The 25160-nt window shown below is 36.7% G+C and overlaps 1 protein-coding gene across 2 annotated transcripts; it reads left to right on the top strand.

The window, feature by feature from the left end:
* The first annotated feature begins 1769 nt into the window (after positions 1 to 1769).
* Positions 1770 to 25092, top strand: LOC114645084 (kelch-like protein 33). Of its 2 annotated transcripts, none has more exons than XM_051923162.1 (6): positions 1770 to 1860; positions 7590 to 8272; positions 10417 to 10860; positions 15408 to 15907; positions 19322 to 19492; positions 24262 to 25092. In XM_051923162.1, the coding sequence occupies exons 3-6, from the start codon at positions 10462 to 10464 to the stop codon at positions 24779 to 24781; spliced, it is 1590 nt and encodes a 529-aa protein (XP_051779122.1). In that variant the 5' UTR covers positions 1770 to 1860; positions 7590 to 8272; positions 10417 to 10461; the 3' UTR covers positions 24782 to 25092. The 2 variants fall into 2 exon arrangements, with proteins under 2 accessions (XP_051779122.1, XP_051779123.1); XM_051923163.1 differs by having other exon boundaries at positions 1772 to 1856.
* Positions 25093 to 25160: the final 68 nt, after the last annotated feature.

Raw genomic sequence — 25160 nt, 5'->3', positions numbered from 1 at the left:
CCAGTTTGCAAAACTGAGTAGAAAAGTGTGTACAAAAGGTAGGGGGCTACTGTGAAAATGTGCATGGATTTTTGCCAAGTTTAGGTTTTATACATCTCAAAATGTGCCAGGAAACAGGCATATGCAGCATTTTTTTGCATACACACCGTTTATACATAAGGCCCCTGGTCAGATTGCCCATCCATCCTGTAAGGCACTTACAGAGCATATGGCTACATAGGAAAAATTGTGGGACCTTTACGGCCCTTTTAGGAATAGTTGCCTAGAGAATGGTAAAGACACCTGTGCCAGTATTTATTAGGCATCTCAGAGTAGGAAAATGGTTCCAACTGGCTTAAAAATCTCACAGTGATTCAAATTTGGTTCTACTCTTCCTTTATGAGTAAATGTATTTTACCTATTTTCTCTAATTAGCAAACTACTCCTAACTTCACCAGCATTTTGGAGAGCTCAGGAGCTGTCCAAACTTGGTAGAAGCTGCCAGAAGATGCCATTTAGGCAGACATCAGCTTGCACAGCCCGGGTAAGGCTGAATGTTTTGAAAACAATGAACAACAATGAATCAATCAAATGATATTGATTTGACAGAGATGTAAAATATTCTTAGAAAACGTGTATGTCAAGTGTTTGATCCATGTATATGGAGAAACCATGCACTGTAGCTGAATGAAGGTGTTGGTAACTTCACTTTTTTGGCCACAGGAAAATTACAAAGTTGCAACAAGGATGATTTGAATATGCCACACCCAACCATTTCTCAAATTTTACACCAAGCATTGAACACCCTTAAAATGAGTACATATACTGTATAACCAACAATCCACACGAGGTACTGTTAAAGTAGACTGAATTCATGCAAATAATGCAAATAAGGATCTTTGCTCAAACTGTACTGTGGTAGCCATAATATTACATTAAAGATAAATGGGGTAAGATGTGTCATTGACTACAAAATGTCACAAAGGTACACTGAGCTTTGTATGTAACTGCTAAATGCCTTCATGACCATCATCTTGTGGCTAGGGGTTCTGTAAAATGGTGACATCATTCCTTTTCAAATGTGAACTCCTACTCCTAGCTGAGAGTAACTGTCTGATGCTTCTTAACTATTATTCATGTCATACTCTGTGTTAGTACAAATTCTTATCTTAGTCAGACTTTTAGTACAATTCCTAGGATTTATTCTATGACATTTGATAAATTTGGGAACTGGTCTTTAACGCTCAGGATATCTGTGGCTTGATGACCCCAAGATTTTATGGACCAGCCCAACTGAGTCTAGAGGTGGGATGTTTTAGAGTAATAGTTCTGCTGGATGGAGATACAAAGTAGAGGATATGGGAGATGAGATTTGGGAGTTAGAGAAGTGATTATTTGTGCCTATAGTGTGGCAAGCAATTGAACGAGACACGCAGGCAGGCCCAGACTTTCTGTTCTCTAAATATTCATTCCTCCTTATTTTGTTAACAAGCACAACAAATCTTCATACCAGCTGTGTTTCTTGCGTTATCAAGCTGCTTTTTGCTTTTTACCTAAATAAAACATAGGGAATAACATTTAGGATATCAAATTTATATTTCATTTTTCAATCTGTCTAAAATTGAAAAAGTACTCTACAAATGTTTCTGGATTACATTTTGTATCATATTACATTGAGTACTACTGCTAAGCAATTAAAAGCATTGTTTAAGTACTTGGACACCATTTCAGGTGAAAATATTCAACAGAGATCTTGAAGCTATAATTAGATGTTCAGTTTCATAGCTGTGCCAAGGCCTGAGGGTCACTTTGTCAGTGAAGACTTAACTAAATACAAAGAAAGCAAGAGCTAAATGTGAGAAGCTCAACATCTGACTGTAGGTAAGAGCGCTCAAGTTAACTTTACAATACTAACAACTTTACAATACTAACAACTTTACAGTACTAACAAGGTCATCCTTATTTGTTTCAGTACTGCATATTGCATATATTAGGTTATCATTTGCATGCTATATAAATTCTGGCTGTTTCACTGTTTGGAACATCAGATTGGATTACATTTATTTCAATAAGTTCATCCACCCATTTTATGAATCCTGATCTTTTCATAGTTCATCCTTACATAATGGGAGCATAACATATATACTGCACAAATTAATACATTAATATGCAGAACTGAATTTGTATTCTTTTCCTAACACATTAATATATTTGATATATATTTCTAGGATAGTATCCAATAGTTGTATGTAAGTATAAATAAATCTGTGATAAACAAGTTAAGTTTGAATGTTGCCTTTGGTTTATATTAAATTGACTTGTGCTTTGAGAGGGTATGTGTGTGCTTTATTTTAATTTTAGATGTTGACTACCTTGCATTACCAGAAATTAATACTGTGTGTTTGAAATATTTCCTTTCTTTTGTGATATTATTAGGATGAGAATTAGTAATTTCCGCACTAAGGTCACTGTTTAATCTTGAAAAAGAATATATGGATCTCAACAGGTGGGGGGCTGGGTGGTTGGGGCTGGAGGTAGCTGCCAATGGTGGATGATTTTCAATAACTCTGTGAGCTTTCTCAAGGCCACTTAAGTGAGCAACCCAACACACCTTTCTGTGATCTTAGTTTTGGGGGTTGAGGCATGGAGGAGTAGGAGTAGCCTAGATACTCCTTTAGTGATTAAAAAAATATTCAAATTGATCACTTATACAATAAATTGTTTCAGCGTACATGTGAGTCCATCCTTTAATTTAAAGCCTTCAAGGCAAACAATTCCATCATTTGTGCCATAAATTGAACTTAGCATTGTTAATGCGATAGAACAGGGGAGTTAGTGAGACTGAACAATGGCTGAGCGATGAACTTGTCACAGTACATACAAATCACAAAATAATTGATCATAAGTTTTCACCCCCTTAAATATGACATAACTAAATCATCACTGATGGCAACCAATTAGTTTAGTAATTACATTACTAGTTAAATGTCTGTAGTCAAACTGTTTAAATCAAAACGCACCTTATCTGGAAGATCCAACTTGTGGTGAGTCAGTATAGTTGCATAACCGACACAATGAAGACAAAAGAACACTCCAAACAGCTTCATGAATAGGAGACTGAAAAGCACAAGTCAAGGAATGGATCAAAGAAAATATTTAAGTCAATAAATATCCCTTGAAGTTGTGTTAAATCAATCGTTAAGAAATAGAAAAAGTATGGCACAGCAGTAAATCTGCTAGAGCACGGCATCCACACAAACTGAGTGATAATGCAAGAAGAAGAGTAGTGAGTTAAGCCTTCAAGAGACAGCTGTTGCCTGGGTGCTTCACCAGTCAAAGCTGTATGAGAGAGTGGGTACTATTAAAAAAATGAACATGAGATCTCAGCTGCAGTTTGCCAGAAGGGACATGAGAAACTTTGAAATTAATGGCAAGAAGGTTCTCCGGTCTGATGTGACAAACACTGAGCTTTTTCTCCATTAGACTAAATGACATGTTTAAGTACTGCACGTTATTAATGAATAAATTCAGTATTTTTCAAGTTGGTTATTTCTTCACAATCGTAGTATATATGCATTTCCATGTGCAACTATGTTAAAAAATTAAGCGCTTTCTATGAATTAAAAAAATTACCTTTTGCAATGGAGAGTATAAAGTATGGAGGAAAGGTTTAAAAACTTACCCATTATGTCCATTTTTATTGCCAAGACAGCTGTGAAGTATTGATCTGTGCCTTTCTCAATTCTGACGTATGTTTGTGACAACTAATGAGATCTGGACATAATTATTTTATTGCATATCCCTGGTACTATTTTTCTCATGGTATGGATATGTTTTCTATTTTCTTATGAGAGTTCTGGCATAAATATGGAAGTAAATCAAAACAAAACCAACCACAGGGCAGGAACAGTTTACTGTGATTTGATCTTTTGAGAGGAAACCACCCTCTGTGGTTGGTGAGAGATGAAAGGTTGTTGCACAGGAAGATTTGGCACGATTGGTCTTTTTGCTGAATATCATAATATTTGTGGTTTTATGTTCACAAATAACATATATAAATTATTTTACAAAGTGTGTGTAATCGCAAGATGTGGACCAATGCTTCACAACTGTCTTGTCTTGAACAATTGATGTATTCGGTAAGTTATAAAGCTTTTGTTCAGGCCCCATAGTCTATAATATAAAGCACCAGTGTGGGCAATATAGTTTTTTTCTTAATTTATAGTGAAAAGTCAAGAAAAATTATACCTTTTATTGGCAAGCTAAAAAGATTGCAATATGCAAGCTTTTGAGGCAACTCAGGCCCCTTCTTCTTTGTTTGATTACATCTTGCCTGAAGAAGGGGCCTGAGTTGCCTCAAAAGCTTGCATATTGTAATCTTTTTAGTTAGCCAATAAAAGGTGTAATTTTTCTTGACTTTTCACTACATTCATAATGGCTAACACGGTACAACATCTTAATTTATAGAAAGCCATATAACTTTAGAAAACAGTTTCGTGTGGCAAAGGCATTTATACTATGTTTGTGAAAAAAATAATGTTAACTTGAAAAATACAAAACTTAAGCTTTAATAACACCCCATCCCCACCATGACACATGGAGATGGCAGCACCAGGCGGTTGGGCTGCTTCTCTGCAGAAGGTCCTCAAAGGTTTTTGAGACCAGAGGGTAAAATGAATGCAGCAAAATACAGAGAAATCCTGGAGGAAAACCTGATACAGTCTTCAAGAAAAATATGTGTCTTGGGAGAACATTTGTTTTCCAGCAAAACGATCATAAGCATAAAACCAAAGGTACACAGTAATGGCTTCATTACAATAACATCAATGTCCTAGGGCCTCATGTATAAACGATGTGTACACACAAAAATGTTGCGTGAGAACATTTCCACGTTCAAACAGCAATGTATAAAACCTAAAATTGGCGTAAAGCCACGCACATTTCCACGGTAGCTCATACCCTGTTGTACGCAAGTTCTCTGCTCGGTTTTGCAGACTGGCGGCACCCAGCGTCAAAGCAGTGCTACTGTTCCTGTGTGGTTACCCTTTCTTTTTTAGATCCACATAACCTGATGTGGCTTTATAAATACACTGAAATTAACCGCTGCAATAAAGCACAGAGACACTCATAAAGTTTTGGGGTTTGAGCCCCCTATACTGCAACAAAATATGATCAGTTTATTTTTTACAAAACTCAAAAGACAACGAAGGGAGGGAGGATGGACAGTTTATAGTGAAGGACTGGAAATTAAACTGTGGAATGCTGGGAGAATCGTGGTGGATTGTGGGAGTATGATGTCATCGATGGGTAAGCAGAGGGAAGGAAGGAACCCAGAAGTGTGCGTCTCCTAGAGCCATCCGGGCAATCTTTACAGCAGCGATGTCTCTGCCTTTCTAAGGAAGCAAAGAAAGAAAGATTAGTACACTGCCGTTGACCCCCTGCGGGTTTTATCATGAAGCAGACCAGGTCGTTAAGCTGCTCCCCAAGCACTCATGCGTGACACCGCATATTCCTTATTAGTTTAATGCATCTGATTGTAATTAACCTGTAACAATATAATGGTCCACAGAATGGTCAAACTATTCCAAATACCATAACTGCTTTAGCGTTGGTACTCTCACTTCCACCTTCTTCTTCTTCTTTGAGCTGCTCCTGTTAGGGGTTGCCACATAGAATCATCTTTTTCCATATTACTCTCACTGCACCACTCAGAGTATTTATATCACTGTATTTGAGTGGGGAATCACAGTTGTACAGCAGCTGATCGGAAAGAGAATTATCAGTATACAGCATCAAGCACATGCTGCCACAGCCATGCTGTCTATTGAACTGCCTTTCCGGTACAGACCTCGCAGTTCAGAAGCAGTTTCATCCCAAGACCTCTAAACACACTCAATCAGTCCATCAAGTGCTCCTTGTAGAACTGTTTGTACTTATAAGTACAATCACTTCACTGTAAACTTGCGATACAGTTATAATATTGCACAACCTGAGCCACTTTATAAAATGTGTATTTACAGATAGATAGATAGATAGATAGATAGATAGATAGATAGATAGATAGATAGATAGATAGATAGATAGATAGATAGATAGATAGATAGATAGATAGATAGATAGATAGATAGATAGATAGATAGAGCTTTCGAGTTTCTCTGATACTCTATGTCACTTGATCAACTTCCTTTTGTTGTTTATACCACTGTCTAAAACAACAAATAGTAAGTTTTTCTTGCCTCCACTTGGTATTCGCTGAAATTCTATTTTCCCTCGTGCTTTTGCCATTGCCTTTCCACAGAACGCTGAGCTTAAGGGCTATTTATATTGATTACGCCTAATACAAGAGGCGTAATTCTGGGAGGAGTTGGGGCAGGACAGAAGGCGCATGCATGTGTGTTACTTTTCACGCTGACCGGGATTTTTGTAGCGGAAGAACGTGGAAGTTGCCGTTCGCATAGATTTATGCATCTGGATTTTTTTGTGCGTAAGCACATTTCCACTTTTGTGCTTATGTCATGTTATAGTGTGAATTCTACGCATGGCGTAATGCACGAGGCCCCTGGAGTTGCTGATTTCCAGATGACAATCCAATTGAGAATCTGTAGTCTGACTTGACAAAGGCAGTTAACTCTCAATTCCCATCCAACCTGACAGATCTTAAGCAGTTTTGCAAAGAGGAATGGGGGAAAAGTGCAGTACCCAGATGTGCAAAGTTCATACAGACAGACCTGTGCACACAGACTCAAGGCTGTCATGGCTGACAAAAGTGCATCTACTAAATACTGATTTGAAGGGAATGAACACTATTTTGTTCTTTTCAGTATATTTATAAATAATTTACAGTATTTTGCAGAGATCTGTTTTCACTTTGTCATTAGAGTCTTTTTCTACTGTTTCGGTCAAAAAAGCTAAATTAATTCCACGGTGATTTAATGTTGTATAATAACAAGGTAAATACTTTTTATAGACAATTGTTTGACATTTGTCCATCTAGGTTCTTCTAGTTAGCATAACAGAGAGCTGAAATCTAAGCTTGTCAAAATGAGAAAAAGATACAAGCTGTCTTACGTAACATTTTGTTTCATGCCAGGGCACACATGATCACAGTCACATATCGCTGAACTCCCAGTCATTTAGTGAAGCCAGTGTATATTTAATAAAAACATTTTTTATTTTTGGACTCATCTGAGAAACAGGTTTTCTAAGAAGAAACCTCAAGTGACATGGAAAAAGCATATCAGTGTCAAAAAGACGAGTTACTAGGCTAAAGAAGGAGCAGCATGCAGATATTTCCAGTATGCAAATTTGTGTGAATTTGTCCCCATAGGTGAAATTCTGAATGAGCATAAGCAAAACCTAGGAATTTGTTTTGCACTTTATCCTGAACTTTCTTATAGAATTTAACTTGACACCAGTGTTTCTTAATGAGAAAACTAGTTAAGTGAGGTAAAACATAATCAAAATGAATCAAGCTAAATTTAAATAGATGGTACTATCCAATGTTAAATACTATTCAGTTGTAATTGAAATTGTTAAATTGTAGTTTATGATATTCTAAAAAAGCATACTAAATTCCGTGTAATAAATTCATGTATTTTACTTATCTACAGCAAATGCCTATAAAGCAAGAAGAAAAGAAAAGAATTTCTTAGTAATTAAACCATTGCCTTTCAATCAATAACATTAAAGTGATTTCCTAGACACATGTGGTCAGGATTTGAAATGTCTCCATTCAAAGTTAATGACAGATCAAATGCAAACTCACCAACTGCAGCTGCATCTACGGAGACGTTTTCTAACCCAGAGCATTGTGATGCCTTCTTCCAAAATTTGAATGACATGAGAGTTGCAGAACTTTTGGTGGATTCCACAATTGTACTGGAAGGTGTGATTCATAAAGTTCATCTTCTAGTTCTTTCATGTGTAAGTCAGCTTGCTTGCCAATGGATGGAAAATGAAGGTTCTAATGTTATGTTATCTGATATGAATGGTACCAAAACTATCAAGCTAGATGGTATAACAAGTCAAAATGGCTTGAAAGCTTTAATAAAGTTTGCCTACACTGGAGAAATTGATCATATGGAACCAACACAAATATTACAAGCTTTCAGTAATCTCAAGATGGACCGCCTGTCACAGCTTTATAGGCTGAAGACAAAATCTTCTGAAATCAAAATGAGTACACCCATAGCTTCCATGGAAAGACAAGAGATTATGAAAAAGATGAAAATGCTTTGGGAAAGAGGAATCGGTTGTGATGTCAAACTACAAGTAAATGAAAAGTTTTTTAAAGGTAGGAAATATATTTATGCTGAGTCTCTTTGTATGCTTTTTATGTAATTAGTTCAGTAAGTACATAGACATGTCATCTAATAAGATTAATCATTCACACCTTTGGAATGATTTGTTGAAAAAACAAATTTTTTAAACTTACTTTTTCTCCTCAGCAATATTTTTGCTTGTCTGCTCTACCAATTGTTGCATTACTGTGGAAAAAAAAAGTTTTTTCAAGTTAGATACAGAACATTACTGACTTCCTGTAAGTCCAACACATTAGTACAGGAGTCAATGGGATATCTTGTTGCATAACATATCAGATTTAACTGCTTCAGTTGATGAATTTTTTTGCCTCATGAGGGTCATGAGGGTGTTGAAAGTATATAAGATGTTTAGTGTTAGACTGACTTTGACTCATCTCTGGCACCCGAGATAGAAGACTATTCTGGGCCAAATGTGGTTGACTTCAGACGGTTATGGTTTAGTCATGGCAATGGCAAATGTACTATGGCCCAGATGTAATCAGCCACAATAAACTTTTTCATGATATATGGATTGTGAGCCAAACACAGCCCAGATGCAATCAGTTGCATGTCAAGTATATTTAGCATTACAGTTATGGGACAGTTTTGGCAAACCTGTAACCATCCTTAGGAATGTTCATTTAATTTGCATACTATCCAAATGTGGCCCATATGCAAACAAAGACATGTAGTACAGTATATTATATATAGCAGGTCTGGACATCTTCTGATTTCATAGGGCAGTATTGATCATCTGCCACATCACATGGCAGACAGCTGTCTTTCTTGTCATGAGCCTTTCCCTTTTGTGCTTCTGTAGAATTGCTTGGAAAGCACAGCTGTATAAACACCTGTCTGTTAAGTTTGTGCTTGGGACTTTCCTGGTTCTGGATGAGCACCAGTGATATTTTGCCATGGTGTAGGATTTGCATGTTAAGATACATAATAGGTTACAACCAGTCTTTGCTGTTCTTTTTGAAAATTTATTGTAGTATTTTTTCAGGACGGTTTGTTTTGGCCATTCTCTGGCCCAAGTCATGCTTCAATAAGGTGTTATTAAGGTTGAGTTGTGTCTGTGCCTGTTTCATATTTGGTCTTATTACAGTTGAACTACAGATTTGGTCTGGCCCAGTTGTGCTTCATACATTGTCTTCACAAGGCTCAATTGTGGCTGTGCTGTGGCCCAGTTCTGGTATGTAGTTTACTTGAGATATGGTTTAATAAAGGCTGATTTATGGCTATATTCTGAAAGCCACAAATGGATGAGTTCATCACCATCATTCCATGGTGGCACGTGGGCCAAATGAAAGTGGTGAACATTGATAAGCACTGGGCCATTATTCATTTGCTATCTGGTACGCTTCTATGTCTCATTTTGCTGCTGATGTAGAAGCATGAAACAGATGGAAGAGCACAGCCAATTATTTTCTCAGAAGACCTCACAAAATGCTGTCATTTATTTTTGAAGTGTACTGTTGTGGAACCAAACCAGACAACAATGGAGAATATGATCACACTTTCAGTTATGGCTTTGTAGAATTGTACTAGGATGGGCTGAGAAATATTTCATTTCTTTAGTTGGCATAAAAAATGCATCCTCTGATGAGTCCTCTTACTGATGGAAGTGGTGTTAATGTCATCAATGAAAGTGACATTGAAGCATTCCACCATATTTACTGTTGAATCATTTGTTTCCAGAGGGAAAGTGTGAAATTGCTGTTTGTAAAAGTCAGTTTCCAGTTACGCTGTCTTGGTGGTTTTGGGTAACAGGTTATTGATAGTGCACCAAGACACAGAAGTCACCTCTTTTCTATATAATGTTTCATTTCCATTAGTAATTAGTCCATTAATGATGGTGTCATCAGTGAACTTGATGGTTTTTACTAAAGAGTCAGTGGTCAAAGCTGATTTCTACTGCATAGTTAAAGATATGAGCTGCTTAGTCATAGAAAGAATGAAGTATTATCCAAACAGTTAAACCTTTGTGAAAAAATCAATTTTAAATAAATTGACAGAAATATTAATTCATATAGATTGCATGCAATATGAAAACATAATTATTTAAGACATATTTAATAGTTATTCTAAAAGAATTCATTAATTTTATTGAATAATATCTTTTTGTCTCCTGGCCTAGCTCATCGCATAGCTCTGGCAGCAGGAGCAGATTTTTTTTCATGCCATGTTTTCTAGTGGCATGAAAGAATCCCAGCAATCCATAGTGAAGCTGACTTCCCTCTCTTCTTCTACTCTCTCTACAATTCTGAATTTCATTTACTCTGGAACAATCTCTCTCAGCTGGGATAACATCTTTGAGGTGATGGAGGCTGTTTTACAATATCAAGTCGTAAGTGCCCTGCCTCTCTGCACCAAGTTCATACAGAAGGAGATCAATGATGAGTACTGTCTCGATTGCTTACTTTTAGCTGAGGCATTCAATCTGACTGATCTTATGAAGTATGTTGAACAGTACATCTTGAATAACTTTCGAAAAGTGTCATTGCTACCAAAATTCCAAGACCTTTCTGCTGAAAAACTTGCTAATTTACTGGAGAATGATGGTCTCTGTGTTTCAACTGAGGTATTTTTCTATTTTTTGCTTTCTTATTGCTGCATATGTAATTTTAACAGTATTTAAGTTAGTTATTATATAATATTGCTGTTCTCTTAGAATTTTTTTTCATATTTTCCAGTTGACATAAAAGAATCTAAAATTTAAAAGAGCTGATATTTATTAGGATTGTCCTAACTACTTTGTTTACATACAAGTTTTCTGCTCATTCAGCAAATTAACAGATCAAAGAGATGAAGAAAATGGCATGTAGTGAATCCAAACATTAAATTTATTTGTGTCATTCAAATGGTTACTTGGCCTGTCTACATTTTGGAATTCCTAATTTCCTGAAATTAACAAAAACACTCAGTTCATAAGTCTTTCTTATTCCAAAACATGGATATGGGAAGCTATAGCCTATCCCAGGATCATTGGCCACAAGACAGGGACCAGCTTTGGACAAAGTGATAATCCAAGGGCACACTCCGTCATAGCCCACTTTCACTCAAACACTTTCAATTTAGGTTTATTAGTGTCCATAACCTGCATGTCTTTAGGATAGGGAGGGTAAATCAAGTCACGCAAGGTACAGATTACCGGTACAGGGAGATTTTTCAAACTTTACACAGTGTCCAGTCTGACAATTAAACCAAGGACTTGGAAACTGTGAGCAACAGAACAAATAACTATAATATCATGCCAATAAGCATCAGCTTATTATCAAAACCGACAAATACAATGAAGACTTAAATCATGATATTCATTGCTAATGTAAGATTAAATAATACATTTGTATACATTCTGACAAATAACTGGTTATTGGGCTCATTAGCATTAAATTACACTGGACAATAAGGATTTTGCTTCCTGAACACTTTTGGGCATATCTTATGGATTTTGACTTCCTGATCACAAAAATCACCTTTAAATTTTCCTGTCATATATAATTTTTATTGCAGTTGTGAATTATTGTGATTTTCTCTCATATTATAAATATACTGTGAAATGAACAGCCTCGACACACACAAAAAGGTTTGGGGAAGCCACCCATATATTGTCCCTGGCTGCAAAAGGGTTTTGAAATAGCACTCATGTGCACAGTTTTTAGTCCTGAACTGAACTGACATGGCACTGGACCCAGAAATGACTTCTTTTGTGGCTCCAGAACCGGAAGTGACATTATTGATGGTGCATCTGCTAGGTTTTCCTGTATCTGGCCTGCAGAGATAACAGAAGTAGGATTAGTGCACCCTGCCACCCCCTAGCCTGGCGGGTAATTACCTTGACTTGGTCCACTCAGCTTCCTTCTACTCACACATGTGTGACAATACATATACTTATAAATTGACTACAGCTGTTGTGATCGAAAAGTAGTGACACTGCTACTAGGAATGCACCTCAGAAAATCCATTTCTTGTTGTTTCATTTGCAAATGGGACAGCCGTGCAAAAAGAGTCTCATTACCATAACATTAGAAAGAAGTGGCCACTCCATAAGCATTTGCTTCTAGTGCAGAAACGTGTGTCACATAATCCATTTGTCAACACAACAAAGATATTTTTCCTTCCTCTTCATTTTAAACGTGGACTGATGAAACAATTTGTGAAAATGAAGAACGAGAAAGATGAAGGATTTTGATGATGGAGTCAAATGGTTCTGCAGTATACTGATGCTAAGATTAAGGAAGGCATTTTATTGGCCTCCGAATCAGACATGTCATCAAAAACAAGTGACTCAAAGATCTACTAGAGTATATCACATGGAAATCACACAGAAAGCATTTAAGGATGTTATTCTGAAATTTCTTGGCAACTACAGTACATCCGACTTGTCCAGTTGGTTGACAACACACTGTAAGCCAACAAGACCATAAAGTGCAACATGTTTCTAAAGATTAATTTTCTGCTTCACAGTTGGACTTCTTCTCTATTAATCTTGGTGCAGTCAATGATAAATATGGTGAAAGGTTTCACCTGGACATTGCCATGATAGAGAAGTGGTATCACAGCAAGTGGAAACTGTCAATGCTGTCCAGCTATTCTTGGCTATGGAAACAAGAAGCTTCAGATGCTGAGTACAAACAAAAATCATCAGAAAAACATTTTTAGCTCAGGTGAACTAATGGAATGTGCCAGTGTCATTAAGCAATTAAATGTGATACATTCAATAGAAACGAATCTCATTTATCTCCAGGTTCCTGTGTGATACAGTCAATATTTGTGTTAAACTTGAAGCTGTCTATTATAATCACTAAAAATTTTCCAGGAAGCAAAACTTTTGAAAAAATATGTTGTCCTGTGTTACTTGTGCTTATTAAATATGGCAACATAATATTATAATATCCACCAAATATAGTTGAGGGTCATGAGGGTTCAGCAGGTATCCCAACAACACTAGGTGCATGACAGGAACTAACTCTGGAAGAGATATCAGTTTATTGCAGGGCCCATGCAGACAGACATGGGGTTAATTTAAAACACCGTTTAAGTAGAATTCATCTCTTTATGATGAAAATGGGAGGATTTGGAGATAATTACAAGCTAACATGTAGACCTTGTAAACTTCACATTGGCAATGACTCAGATGCAGCTTTCAAACCCAAAATCCAAGAAGCAGTAGCGCTTGCTCTTTTTCCTATCAAGGTACCATGACTCTTATTTATTCATTTCTTTTTATTTATTTAGATACATAATTACTAGGAAGCACATAAACAGAAAATGTTTATTGACATTCTTAATCAATTAAAAATGCACCTGAAAAATAAAAGACAGACAGTCTAAAACAAAGTTTAGACCAACAAAACAACACTTGAATAATTCAGTACTTAATTTACCTAAATTGTTCCCACTAATTACTTGTGTGAATATTTCACTTAAAATGTTTCAGTTCAAATATATCAAACACATCTTTCTAACTAAGGGCAAGGTAATATTAACCACAGTTCAACTAAGTGATGTATTAAATTCCAACTTTTGAAAAATATACATTGTAAATATAGCAATGTGTACAACAAACTGAAAGGCACGCAGAAAGTTAAAGCAACATCTGCAGTGCTCTAGCCTTCAAGCATGAAACAGAATTCAACATAAGATTCCTTCTTTAAACAGGGAGAGAGAAAGAAAAACTCTGATGTACATTGTAGAATTATTCTTTCTTATTCCTCAGACTCCCAAAACACCAAAAACTAACATCTGCTGCTGTGTTAGACAGGTTTTAGCTGTTCACACTGACACCTACTGGATATGACAGGTAGCATACAACTGTACTCACAGCCACCAATAACCTTAAACATAATTTCTAACTCATATGCCCAAGAGAAACACTTCTTAAGTTAAAACTTGAATTTAAAGTTTCCTATCATGCACCTGGACATAATTTGTGTTTTCTCCATAATTATGATGCTTCTTTCACAAAATTTGTCTCTTTTCAATTAGTTCTTTCTTTTATATCTTGAGGAAGTCTATCAATTGGACACAAACTTTAGTCATTATTTTCCCATAAATGTGTTCTGTTATTTATTCATTCATTCTTCAGACTTGCTTATTCTAATAAAGGGTCATGAGGACAAAGAGCCTATACGGAAGAACCAGGCATAAGGGAAGTATCAACTCTGGAGAGCACTCATATAAGAACAATCTTAATACATAATTCACCTGCCTCCTCACTCACTCACTTACTTACGTCCATCCGAAGCCAAATGCGCAGTCGCCTTCTGCGCAGCTGCCTGAAAAACCTTACGAGACCGACATCCAACCCCAACATCGCAGCAAGCGGAGGATTTACGGCCGCAAAAATTCAAAGAGAAAGGCGACTTCGAATAAAGCTCTAGAAGCCTGAAAGGCGATTTTGACTACAGCTCGAGGCCTAATTACGCATTCTGATTCAATTACGCATTCATTCAGTACACCTATATCAGGTATGTGGTGCTTATACTTATTACTATTCCATATTGTACTGGAACATTCATCATTCAATATTTTACTATAGGCCTGGAAAATTCATCAACTAACAGTACAAGCCTGTACAGTAATGAGTAAAGTGGACTACAATCATTACAAAACAAATTCTTCGTTACTTATCATTTGTTCTTCATACACTGCTGACACAAACTCATGCCCGTTTCATCTTACGTTGTCGAAACGGGCTCTTTGTCTAGTTTAGTATAAACCTAAATTGCATTTTGTTTGGGTTTGGGAGATAATATGACATATTTGGCAAGTCCATGAACATAGACTTTATAACTGTACATACTTAATGACTGCACTGGGATTTAACTACAAGCCATGCTAGCCATTGTTCAACTTTGTCTGTTATAACCAAATACAGCCTACCACATAGTGCAAATTATTGCTGACTAAATTGAGTCAATAAAATAATTAACACTTCTCTTAGTATATTCTGAGCAGTTTTAAAAGGATTTAGGTTATCAAGAGTAATGAAACCATTTTAAGTGATTGTCATTGTAAGCTATCCACATGCACAAATATTTTTCTTTAATTTCACAACTGTATTTTCTGTTGAAAATAAGCTTTATGTACCACTTTACTAAAGTTTATGTGTACCTAATCTTATAGATGGAGGTGTTTTGGTCTGTTCTGCATTGGATAGAAGAGGACAAGAAAGCTCGAACAGAGCTGGCACCAAAAGTAATGAAAAGTGTGAGGTTCCCACTGTTGTCTCCTAAAGAGCTGAAAGAGGTTTGGGCAACTGAAATTATGAGAGACAATCTGGCATGCAAAAGTATTTTGGAGAGCTCTTTGTCGTGCAGTAAGTACAACTTGGGAAACAAAGGGGTAATGTGCAAAGCCCGCACTCCAGGCCAAGTGCTGGTATTCATTGGGGGAGACCACCTGAATAATGACTATAGCAAGAGGCTCCCTAGCAAGATGCTCTGGTTTGCCAACCGCTTCCTCACAGATGCAGACAACAGAAATTCCACAGAATGGCACCCACTCTCATCAATACCAGACCTTCCACGGTTTCGTCATGCAGTAGCAGTGTTTAATAATCAGCTGTATGTATTTGGTGGAAGTCGCTACTATGGACAACGGGACATTCTGAAATCAGTAAAAAGGTAAAAAGAAAAAAATTCTGTCCATGCTTGTAAAGTAAAATGTGTGTTTAACATAATTATAGGAAGATTTATTTTATTTGCAGCCACACCTTAAGTAATCATTGGCATGGGTTATAAAATAGAGATTTATGTATGGCAAACATTATCTAGTCAAATAGAAAAAACAAATCATTAAACCCTCTCTCTCTCTTTAAGTATATTGTAAGAAATACATTACAGTAAGAAGATAAAAGTATGGGTCATTCAGCCCAACACAAATTACATCAATCTATCCATTTACATTTAGGATTGCAGGATCCACAGCTTTAAATACCAGCTATGTATGCAAACATGGAAGCAGTCTTTGACAGAACGTCAGTCTGTCATTGGTGGTATTCACATACACACACACCAACTCAAACTGCACTAATCTAGAGTCACTGCCTAATTTAACATTCCAGGGATTCATAAGAAAAACTGAAAATCAAAGGAAAACCTATAGTATGCCTTTCCCCAAAGACATGCTGTTAGGCAAACAAACAGCACTAAATTCTCCCCGAATGCATGAATTTGGGTGAGCTTGTCCCAAAATTTTGGCTGCTATCCTGCCCAGAGTTCATTCTCTGTTTTTTTGTCCCTTGATGCTGAGCTGAGCTTTTGTCTCTTCTTAAACTGGTATTGGATATCAAAATAAACTTGAACTTAAAATAGATGGATAGATTAATTATATTGAAAAAGTGCATACATCTAGCAATTTAGATGCTTCTGTGTGTTATGACCAATTTGGGTACTCAACCAAACATAACACAATCCTTTTACTGAGTGACTCTACTCAGCTATGTGGGATTCATTTAATAAAGTGTTTTCTCACACGGTGGCAGATTGGTGACAGTAGTTCCACTGCTGCTTTGCAACAAGGATATTACTTGTTCTCATTAGAGTTCACATTGGTTTAATCTAGAAGCTTCAGTTTTCTCCCACAGTCTGAAGACATGAAGGTTAGGTGAATTGGCATTGCTAAATTGGCCCTGGTGAGTGTGTGTGAGTGTGTGTGAGTGTGTGTGTGTTCTGTTCCTGTCTTTTGCCCAATGACTGCTTGTATAGGCACTAGCTGCCCCGCAACCCTGTCCCTGATAAGCCAGTTAGGAAAACAGATAAAATGGATGGATTTTTTCACACAAATAGCATCATAATTTTATACAGCTAAAGGAATATTGCCCTTGGTATCTTCTTAGCATAACGCTGTATTTTTTTAACAAAGAAAAATATTATTACATGTAACAGAATCATCTTGATAATAATTTTTCTGTTGCTTGAAAGGGGAGAATTTCAGTGTCTGATCAGCACAATTTACACTGCTTATTGTGTTATTGTAGGATGCCATGATATAAGGCTTAGCGACTTCCACATTTTCCCTGATAAGTACATTGACAGGCGCTGCATTGTGAAGAGCACATAGCTTTCTTGTCGTTCCAATTGATCACAATAATTTTTTCTTTTTGCCATGCAGTTAGTACTTCACCACACTGCAGCAGTAGAATCAACCTGTTACCAAACATGAGGATCACTATAATGTAACAACCAAAGGGTGCAAGAGACAGAAGAATGGAATTAATTTCTCTTTATGCGGATTGCTGAAGAGCAGCCTGGAAAGGGCCTTTGGATTTCTTCAGTGTTGTATCCACCTGCCACTAAAATGTTGAAACAACATTTACATGCTCTCAGCCGTTTTGCCCCTTTGTCTCTCAAGCATGTTGTGATGGCTCTGCCTCACTCCTGCCTCACTCCTGCCTCACTCCTGCTGCTTTATAATTGGCTTCTCCAGGTTTTCTCACCCTTTCAGACAGTCACCTTGGGCAGATTTAACAACTAGATTTCAATTTTACTATCCATGTCAACATCTGATGACCAATTCACATTGTCATCACTATTGCTTGATTTAACTAATGGTTCAGTTTCAGTTTGTTCTAAAATTGGCTTTACAGATTTTCATTTACTCTCCATTGTGCTCGCCCCATTCGTGATTATCGATAAATTATCACAGAGAGAAAGAAAGCATAGAAATGGCCTTGTTGTTTTGTAGCATAATGTTATTTCATCCACTAGATGTCATCAGAATACTGCCCCAAGCATTATTTGAGCTTTAATGCTGTAAATGTGATCAAAATTAGTTTCCCCAAGTTTAACTCAGAGTTAATCATTTTAACATAAAATTCCAAGCTCAGGGCACATGCAGGGCTTAACACTAAGGAAGAGCCTACCTCTTTTTATAGAGCTAGAGTTCACCTGTTTTTATAAAGTCATGTATCAGAATAAATGTTCCAAGTAGGCTTTCTAATAGCTTTAGCCAAAGATAGCAAGGTAGAGGTCCTGTCCCTCTTGGTGCTTTGAGGAATCATCTTGTCAGCAATGTTCCTTCCTTGTCAGTTGCCAGAAGGGACATGATGTTCCCTGTCTCTGCTACCTTCTTTATATGTTGAGGTCACATTACCAGAAAAGTCAGACCCCACCTCTCTCAAGGCAAACGTATTGAGCTGGCACACTCCAAGGACTTCTGGTGCACTTCTGAGATGTGTCTTTTCTGAAAGACTTCCACTTCCCTCCTGAAGAAAGACATATAAACAAAAACATTCATGATATCTGGAGTTCTGCTTCCAAAATGGGAGGACGGTATGAATATGGCTATAAATGTAAAAGTACATCAAAAGTTTACACTTTCAAGAATCACTTTCAATCCGCTGAAATAAATAAAAAATTAAAAACATGTTAAAGAACAGGTGGATCTTTTGTCAGTTGACAACTTTTTAAAGTGATTCTCTGTTTTAGAATTCTTAACAGATAGATATGAATCCTACTTTTGTGTACTTGTGATTAGTCATACTTTAGTGTATGGTAAATCAAGAAGATGGCTACCCTTCCTTGTTACTTAAAATCTTGAAATGCAGAATCAATAAATGGTTCAAGCTAAAATTTGATCTGAATGAATGAAGTAGCTGTGAGTTTCAAAGAACCTGAGCTATCATTTTCAAAATGCTACTCATCGTCAAAGCTTCATCCAGCATTATTTAATAACTTACCTGTACTTGAGTTATTTCATATTTTATTCCTTCAAAAGTGTCTTAATGTCAGACCTGGACAAGTTTATATCTTTTTACATGTTGACTGGACCAGTTTGGAGTTGACAATTAGCTTAACATTCTCTTATTTGGGAACAGGGAACTGGGACAAATTAAAATAAGCCAATATCACACAGGAAGAACATGGGAGTTGAACCCAGAACCCTAGAACAGTGAAGTACTAACTCTTGCTACTCTGATAGCCTTGCAACTATTTAGACAAACATTCAAAGTACAAGAGGAAAAATAATTTTAGATTGAGGCAGAATATCATGAATTTCAGTTGTATTTATTTTTTCTCTGATTCATTTTATTACAGGTATGACCCAGATGAAGATTCTTGGGAAGACCTCCCAGATATGAATGAATGTCGCAATTATTTTCCTGTGGTGTGCGTAAATGGAGTGATGTATGCTCTTGGAGGAAATATGGACGACTTTCATTGTTTGAGTTCTGTGGAATGTTATACACTAGGAGACAGTGCTTGGAGGTTAGTAAACAGTGTTAGTATTAATATATATAGTACAAATAACATTCTAAGCTGTTAGTTTGTTCACCAGTCACACAAAAACAGCTGAACAGATTTTTATGAAACTTTGTATTGTGTGTACCATTTGTTCAGCTAAGAAAATAAACTATCTGGTGTTTTGGGGAAAAGGTATGTAATGGAGAGGGGCAACCCAAAAACCAGAACTGATGTTGGGACTACAATTCCCATCAGGTAGCAGGAGTGTGCTTTGGCTGATGGGACAACACTATTACTACTACACACAAAGTTTTGTACCAGCTAAAGTGGAATCTCATCAAAGACCCTAGGTACAGTGATTGCTTCTCAGGTAATTTAGAGAACAGTTTTGTTGTCTTACTGTATGATGCCCTGTGCTCACAGCCAATGAGTAATTGACCTCTTTTGGGACATTTAATTGTTTATAAGTCGAGATAGACAAGACCACCTCCTTTGGTAACCACAGAATCCTTCCCTGGAGAAAACATTGCCATGTTCTGCCACCTCTTTTAGCACGTGCAGAACACCCCTGTGAAGACCTCAGCTTTTTTGTGGAGCCACAACACTGTTGCAACTCCACGTTACCCAACAACAACTTTCCTTCCTTCCTTCCTTCCTCCCAGTCTCACAGTGCAGATGCTGCAACACCCTTGATTTACCCCACCTTGAGTTCCTCCTTCTGTCTAGTGACTCTCCACAATTCTCTTCTGCTCACTAAGATTATTCTGCAGATGATTCAAACTGCCATTCTACTGAATTTGCCAAGAGTCTTTGGTCCTGATCCTTAGCAAAATTATCGTATAGCTGATGCCGCTCATCATTTTCATCCATGAAAATGTATACACTCTCAGACTGAACCCTCATACAAATAAACACTCTTCCACTTCATTCATCTTGTTCACATTTTTGCCACTAACATTTACCCTGTCTGTTTGTTAACCTTTGACAACCGCAGCAGACACTCATTAGTTACCGTGCCTCTCCTCCTGTAATAACCAATAATTGCACATGCTCAATTGAAACCAATTTCTAAATATAATTGTGAAACCATGCTAAAACAGGAAATACATTGAAATAGTGTTTATTGTTTTGACCAGTAAGGAGTTACTGACAAAGGTCAACATTTAAATATTTACTTTCTTACCGTATACTAATGATATAAATATACCAAAGAAATGCTGGATACTTTGGCTTGCATTTTTATATTCATTTTTTTGCCTCATGCATGTAGTTAACAATTTGCAAGGTACATACCCATTCAGACTGTACTTGTGCATCACCTTTATGTTTTATAATAAGCTTGTTACCTGCTTGTGATCTGAAGAATCAACTTGAAGGGTTTGTGGTGTTATTAACATTGTCTCCTTTCCACATACATTCACTAACCAGAAGTTGTTATCTGTCAGTACAATTGTTAGTTCCATAATTCCCTTAACTTTTGGTTCCAGGCTCCATGCCTACAGAAGTCTCAAGAGCCTTAATATATTATTTTTAATATCTGTTCTTCAATGACCAATGCCAATTTTCTTAAAAGCTCACTTCTGCAGTTGTGGAAATAATAAAAGTGAATGACTTAAGAGACAGCACATTAAAAGGTACACCACCTTCATTTTCTTTTGACCTGATATTTTTATTTTGTGGTGCCACATAATTGTAACATGTTGCGTGTTGATTAGCACTTGCAAGTAAACATTTTACTTTACTGAATGTATGGAATGAATCTAAGAATGCATGTTTTAAGAAAAGGAAAGTAAAACAAAAAAGAGAAACTACCAACCAAATTGTCCCCAGTTATATACAGTAATCCTTCTTGTTTACAGTGTCTTCTGTCAACCATTCATACAACATATATACTAGTTTTGCCCAAATTTGGTCCTTGAGCATACTAGGACTTTTTGCTTTTTAGTTCTATCCTGTTTGTTAATGAGGGGCTACATTCTGTCTTAAATTGGCCTCCAATTTGAATTAACCATATTGTTTTCAACATCTGAAATTTCTTCTTTAATTTTTTAAGAGAATTAAAATTGTTTGTGTTTCATTGTAATTTAAATATTTTATTCATAGGAACAGATATATGTTTTGTTTCAGATTTTATTCTGTCTTTCCTGCACAGTATAAGTTGTTAAATTAGCCGAGCATCAACAGCAGATTTTGTCATCTATAAGGATATCAAAACAATTAAAGGAACAGACTGTAGTACTAGGGTGTTGTACCGTGTTAGTCATTATGTATGTAGTGAGAAGTCAAGCAAAATGACACCTTTTATTGGCTAACTAAAAAAATTACTGTATTCAAGCTTTTGAGTCAACTCTTCAGGCAAGATGCCTCGAAAGCTTGCATATTGTAATCTTTTTAGTTAACCAATAAAAGGTGTCATTTTGCTTGACTTCTCACTAGGAACAGACTGTTAAAAATAAATTTTAACTTTAACAGAAATAGTGAAAGGCAAAGAGTAACTCTTTATACATTGCAAATGTTTTCCAACTTCGTTGAACAATTTTGTTTTTACATGGGGAATCCAACAAGCACAAGCAAAAAACTGTCTGCCCTCAAACCTGTCCAGTATTGTGGACAAGTCATACCAAATGACTTTCTATCTCCTTCTAACGTAAGGAGGTTTTTGCCTCTTATCTCAAGACTCAGTGAGTTTTGACTTGGTGTGGCTCTATAAACCTATTGACTTTCAGGGTCAGGAACAGCACCTCCTCTATTACACACAATGTCCTCCCTGCACCCCCGAGTCTTGTTTATCTCTTCCTCAACGAATTCCCCTCCCAGTCTACCCACATCATACCTTTAAATAAACAACCTGGTTCCAGCTTTTCTCACTAAGCATTCTGAACTGTCACTTTTTGGCAACATAAAATTGTAACCACTTTTTAACCTTATTTGTCAGGTATCCTTTGGTTCTGTTGGGTCTGTTGCTCCCTAAGTGCATATTTGTCACTGTATTCTACCTGTTGTAGACCCTCTGTACGCCATGAATAACAGTGTCTCTGTTTTTCAGATTGATTTGTAGAATTGTTCTGTCACAGTTAGGCTGCCCTTTACGACATTGGTTGTTCTATAGTTCCAAGCAATCTGCAACATTATACAATATATTAGTACATGCTTTAAAAAAAAAAAAAAAGACATCATTGTGTTGCACATAATTTTAATTTTGTAATGTATATTCTTAAATGGGGTGGCCTGTTTGAGCAGTGGCAGCACTACTGCTTCACAGTAAGGAGGCCAGGGTTCATGTCATGGGTCCTCCTTTCATATTGTTCTTTTCTTGTCTGATGGGCTTTTAGTGCTCTTTCAATTCCTCTTTATTGTCTACTGCTTCTGTTAAATGTGTTGTTCCTCAGACATCCATTCTGGGCCCTACTTAATTTTCTATTTATCTTCATGCTATCAAAGCTATTTTTAGGAAGTTTAATGCTTTTTTTCATTGTTATGCTGATTACACACAGGTCTATATTCCTGTATGTAACTCTGCAATGAATCGGCTGCACAATTATCTTGTAGAACTATGATTCTGGATGGCTGACAATTTTCTCAGTCTTAATCAAAATAAACCACCTGAAGCATGGGAAAGGTACTATAAAAATAAAATATATTATTAATATTTATTATCAACATAGAACTGCTGATAGCTGGTCCTCCTGGCAAAGCTCAAATTGGTTTTGAACTCCATGGCTCTTTTGCAGATTTGCAAACCTCATGTTTGGAATCTTGGGGTTATTATTGATAGTAAACTTTCTTTTGAGAAACAAATAAATTCTGTGTTCAAGAGTTGCTTTTTCCAGCTGCATCTTTTAGCCAAGATTAAGCCTTTTTTTTATCTCCTAGGGATTTGTAGAAAATTTCTCATGCTTTCATCCTTTCTCAGCTTGATTATTGCAAATAAATTATATTCTGAGATCAGCAAATCCCTGATACACAGGTTGCAGTTGGTCCAGAATACTGCTGCCCATTTTTTGGTCAGTAAAAGAAAGTTTGATTCTGTATCTGTACTTTAAGCTTCTTTACACTGACTACCTGTTAGTTTTAGAGTTGATTTTAATATTTATCTGCAGTTTTTTAAATCAACACATGGGTATGCTCCCATCTGCTCAGCTGAATTGTGGGTTATACATCAGCCTTCCTGAACTACTGGTCGGTTGTCTCTTGTTTTCACAGATCCCTTAGTTTAAAACTAAGGAGGACAAGGCTTTTGTAGCTGCTGCACCTCATCTTTGGAATCTTTACTCAATTACATTAAGGGGACACTCTCAACTGTTTAAAACAAGATTAAAGATGCATTTCTATTCTCTAGCTTTCTGTAACCTTTAGTGATATTGATGGTTCCTTCCTCTTAGTTATTTGCTTTGTTTCAATGCTGGTTTGTATTGTGTTTTATTGTATTTTATTGAATTTATTTTATTTATGCTTATTGAATATTTTGCTTTATATCACTTTGGCTGCAGCATTACCGATGTTTTAAATGTACTCTATAAATAAATTTACATTGACATTGCACATGTAGGTTGGGCGGGTTGGCAAAGCTGTAGAATGTGTGTGGTGTGAGTATGTTCTCCTCTGATGGACTGGTGTCTTGTCCAGAACATTGTTCCTCCCTTTTGCCCTGTGTTTGCTTGGATAGACTTCTGTAATCTTGCTCAGGATACAGTGGGCTTAGAAAATGGTATTGTATTCTTAGATGTTGTAGATCCACTATAATTTCATATGTTGATCTCTCTTTCTCTCATCTCTCTCTCTCTCACTTTCAGATTTGTGGAGCCCCTAGATATTCCTCTGTGTGGTCATGCTGCAGTGACATGGGATAAGGAAATCTATATCTCAGGGGGATGTGACAATAAATACAACTGCACCAAAAATGTTTTTCAGTACAATGCTTTGAAAGGATGCACTCCCCAAGCCTCCATGTGGAGTGAGAGGGGAGGTCATGTGATGCAAGTCATAGGAGACCGGTTCTATGTAGCTGGTGGGCTGAGACAATCATTCATTGGCTATACCGACCAGTACCTCTGCGAGTGCTACAACCCACTGGAGGACACATGGACAGCAATTGCCAGTTTGCCAAGACCTCATGTTTCTCCAGCATCTGCAGTCCTTGACAGCAAACTGTATATTCTAGGGGGCTTTTGTGCTGAGACTTATAAGGACTGCCATCTGATGCACTGCTATGACCTATTAACAAACAGGTGGATGTGTATGGGTGCCCTTCCTGAAGCCTTTGCTGATGTTGCAGCGTGTGTTCTTGTAGTTCCAGCTCGACTCAAACAATAAGCAGATATCAACCTACATCCTGTATGGGATTTCATTGATTGTGATTGTGAAACCTTTTTCATGCAACTTAGGAATTCAGTTTTAAGAAAATGGTTTAATCAAACTGCTAATATTCTGTGTGACCTTGAGGATCACCATCTTCACAAAGAAAAGTTTGGAATGATGTTTATCAGTTGATATTGGTTTTAGTTTTCATCTGACATTATTAAACATTTCATAGTAATATAAGTCTTCATAATAATCAAGAAATATCAGTAATTCAGATATGAATGTGTTAATATTAAAGATTGTTGTCGTAAAGTAGTATTCATACTAGAAATTATCATCACATAATTTTCTATAGTTAATATTGTATATACTGTATATTACTAGCAGTTTA

This window comes from Erpetoichthys calabaricus, chromosome 2 (assembly GCF_900747795.2).
Source record: "Erpetoichthys calabaricus chromosome 2, fErpCal1.3, whole genome shotgun sequence".
Lineage (NCBI taxonomy): Eukaryota > Metazoa > Chordata > Cladistia > Polypteriformes > Polypteridae > Erpetoichthys > Erpetoichthys calabaricus.
This window is presented reverse-complemented; position numbering and strand designations above follow the sequence as displayed.

Excerpts from the sequence above, each read along its gene's own strand:
- LOC114645084 (XM_051923162.1), top strand. The coding sequence starts at position 10,462 with ATGTTTTCTAGTGGCATGAAAGAATCCCAGCAATCCATAGTGAAGCTG. Across the intron at positions 15,908-19,321 it reads ATTCTGAAATCAGTAAAAAG|GTATGACCCAGATGAAGATT; the intron begins GTAAAAAGAAAA and ends ATTTTATTACAG. Across the intron at positions 19,493-24,261 it reads CTAGGAGACAGTGCTTGGAG|ATTTGTGGAGCCCCTAGATA; the intron begins GTTAGTAAACAG and ends TCTCACTTTCAG.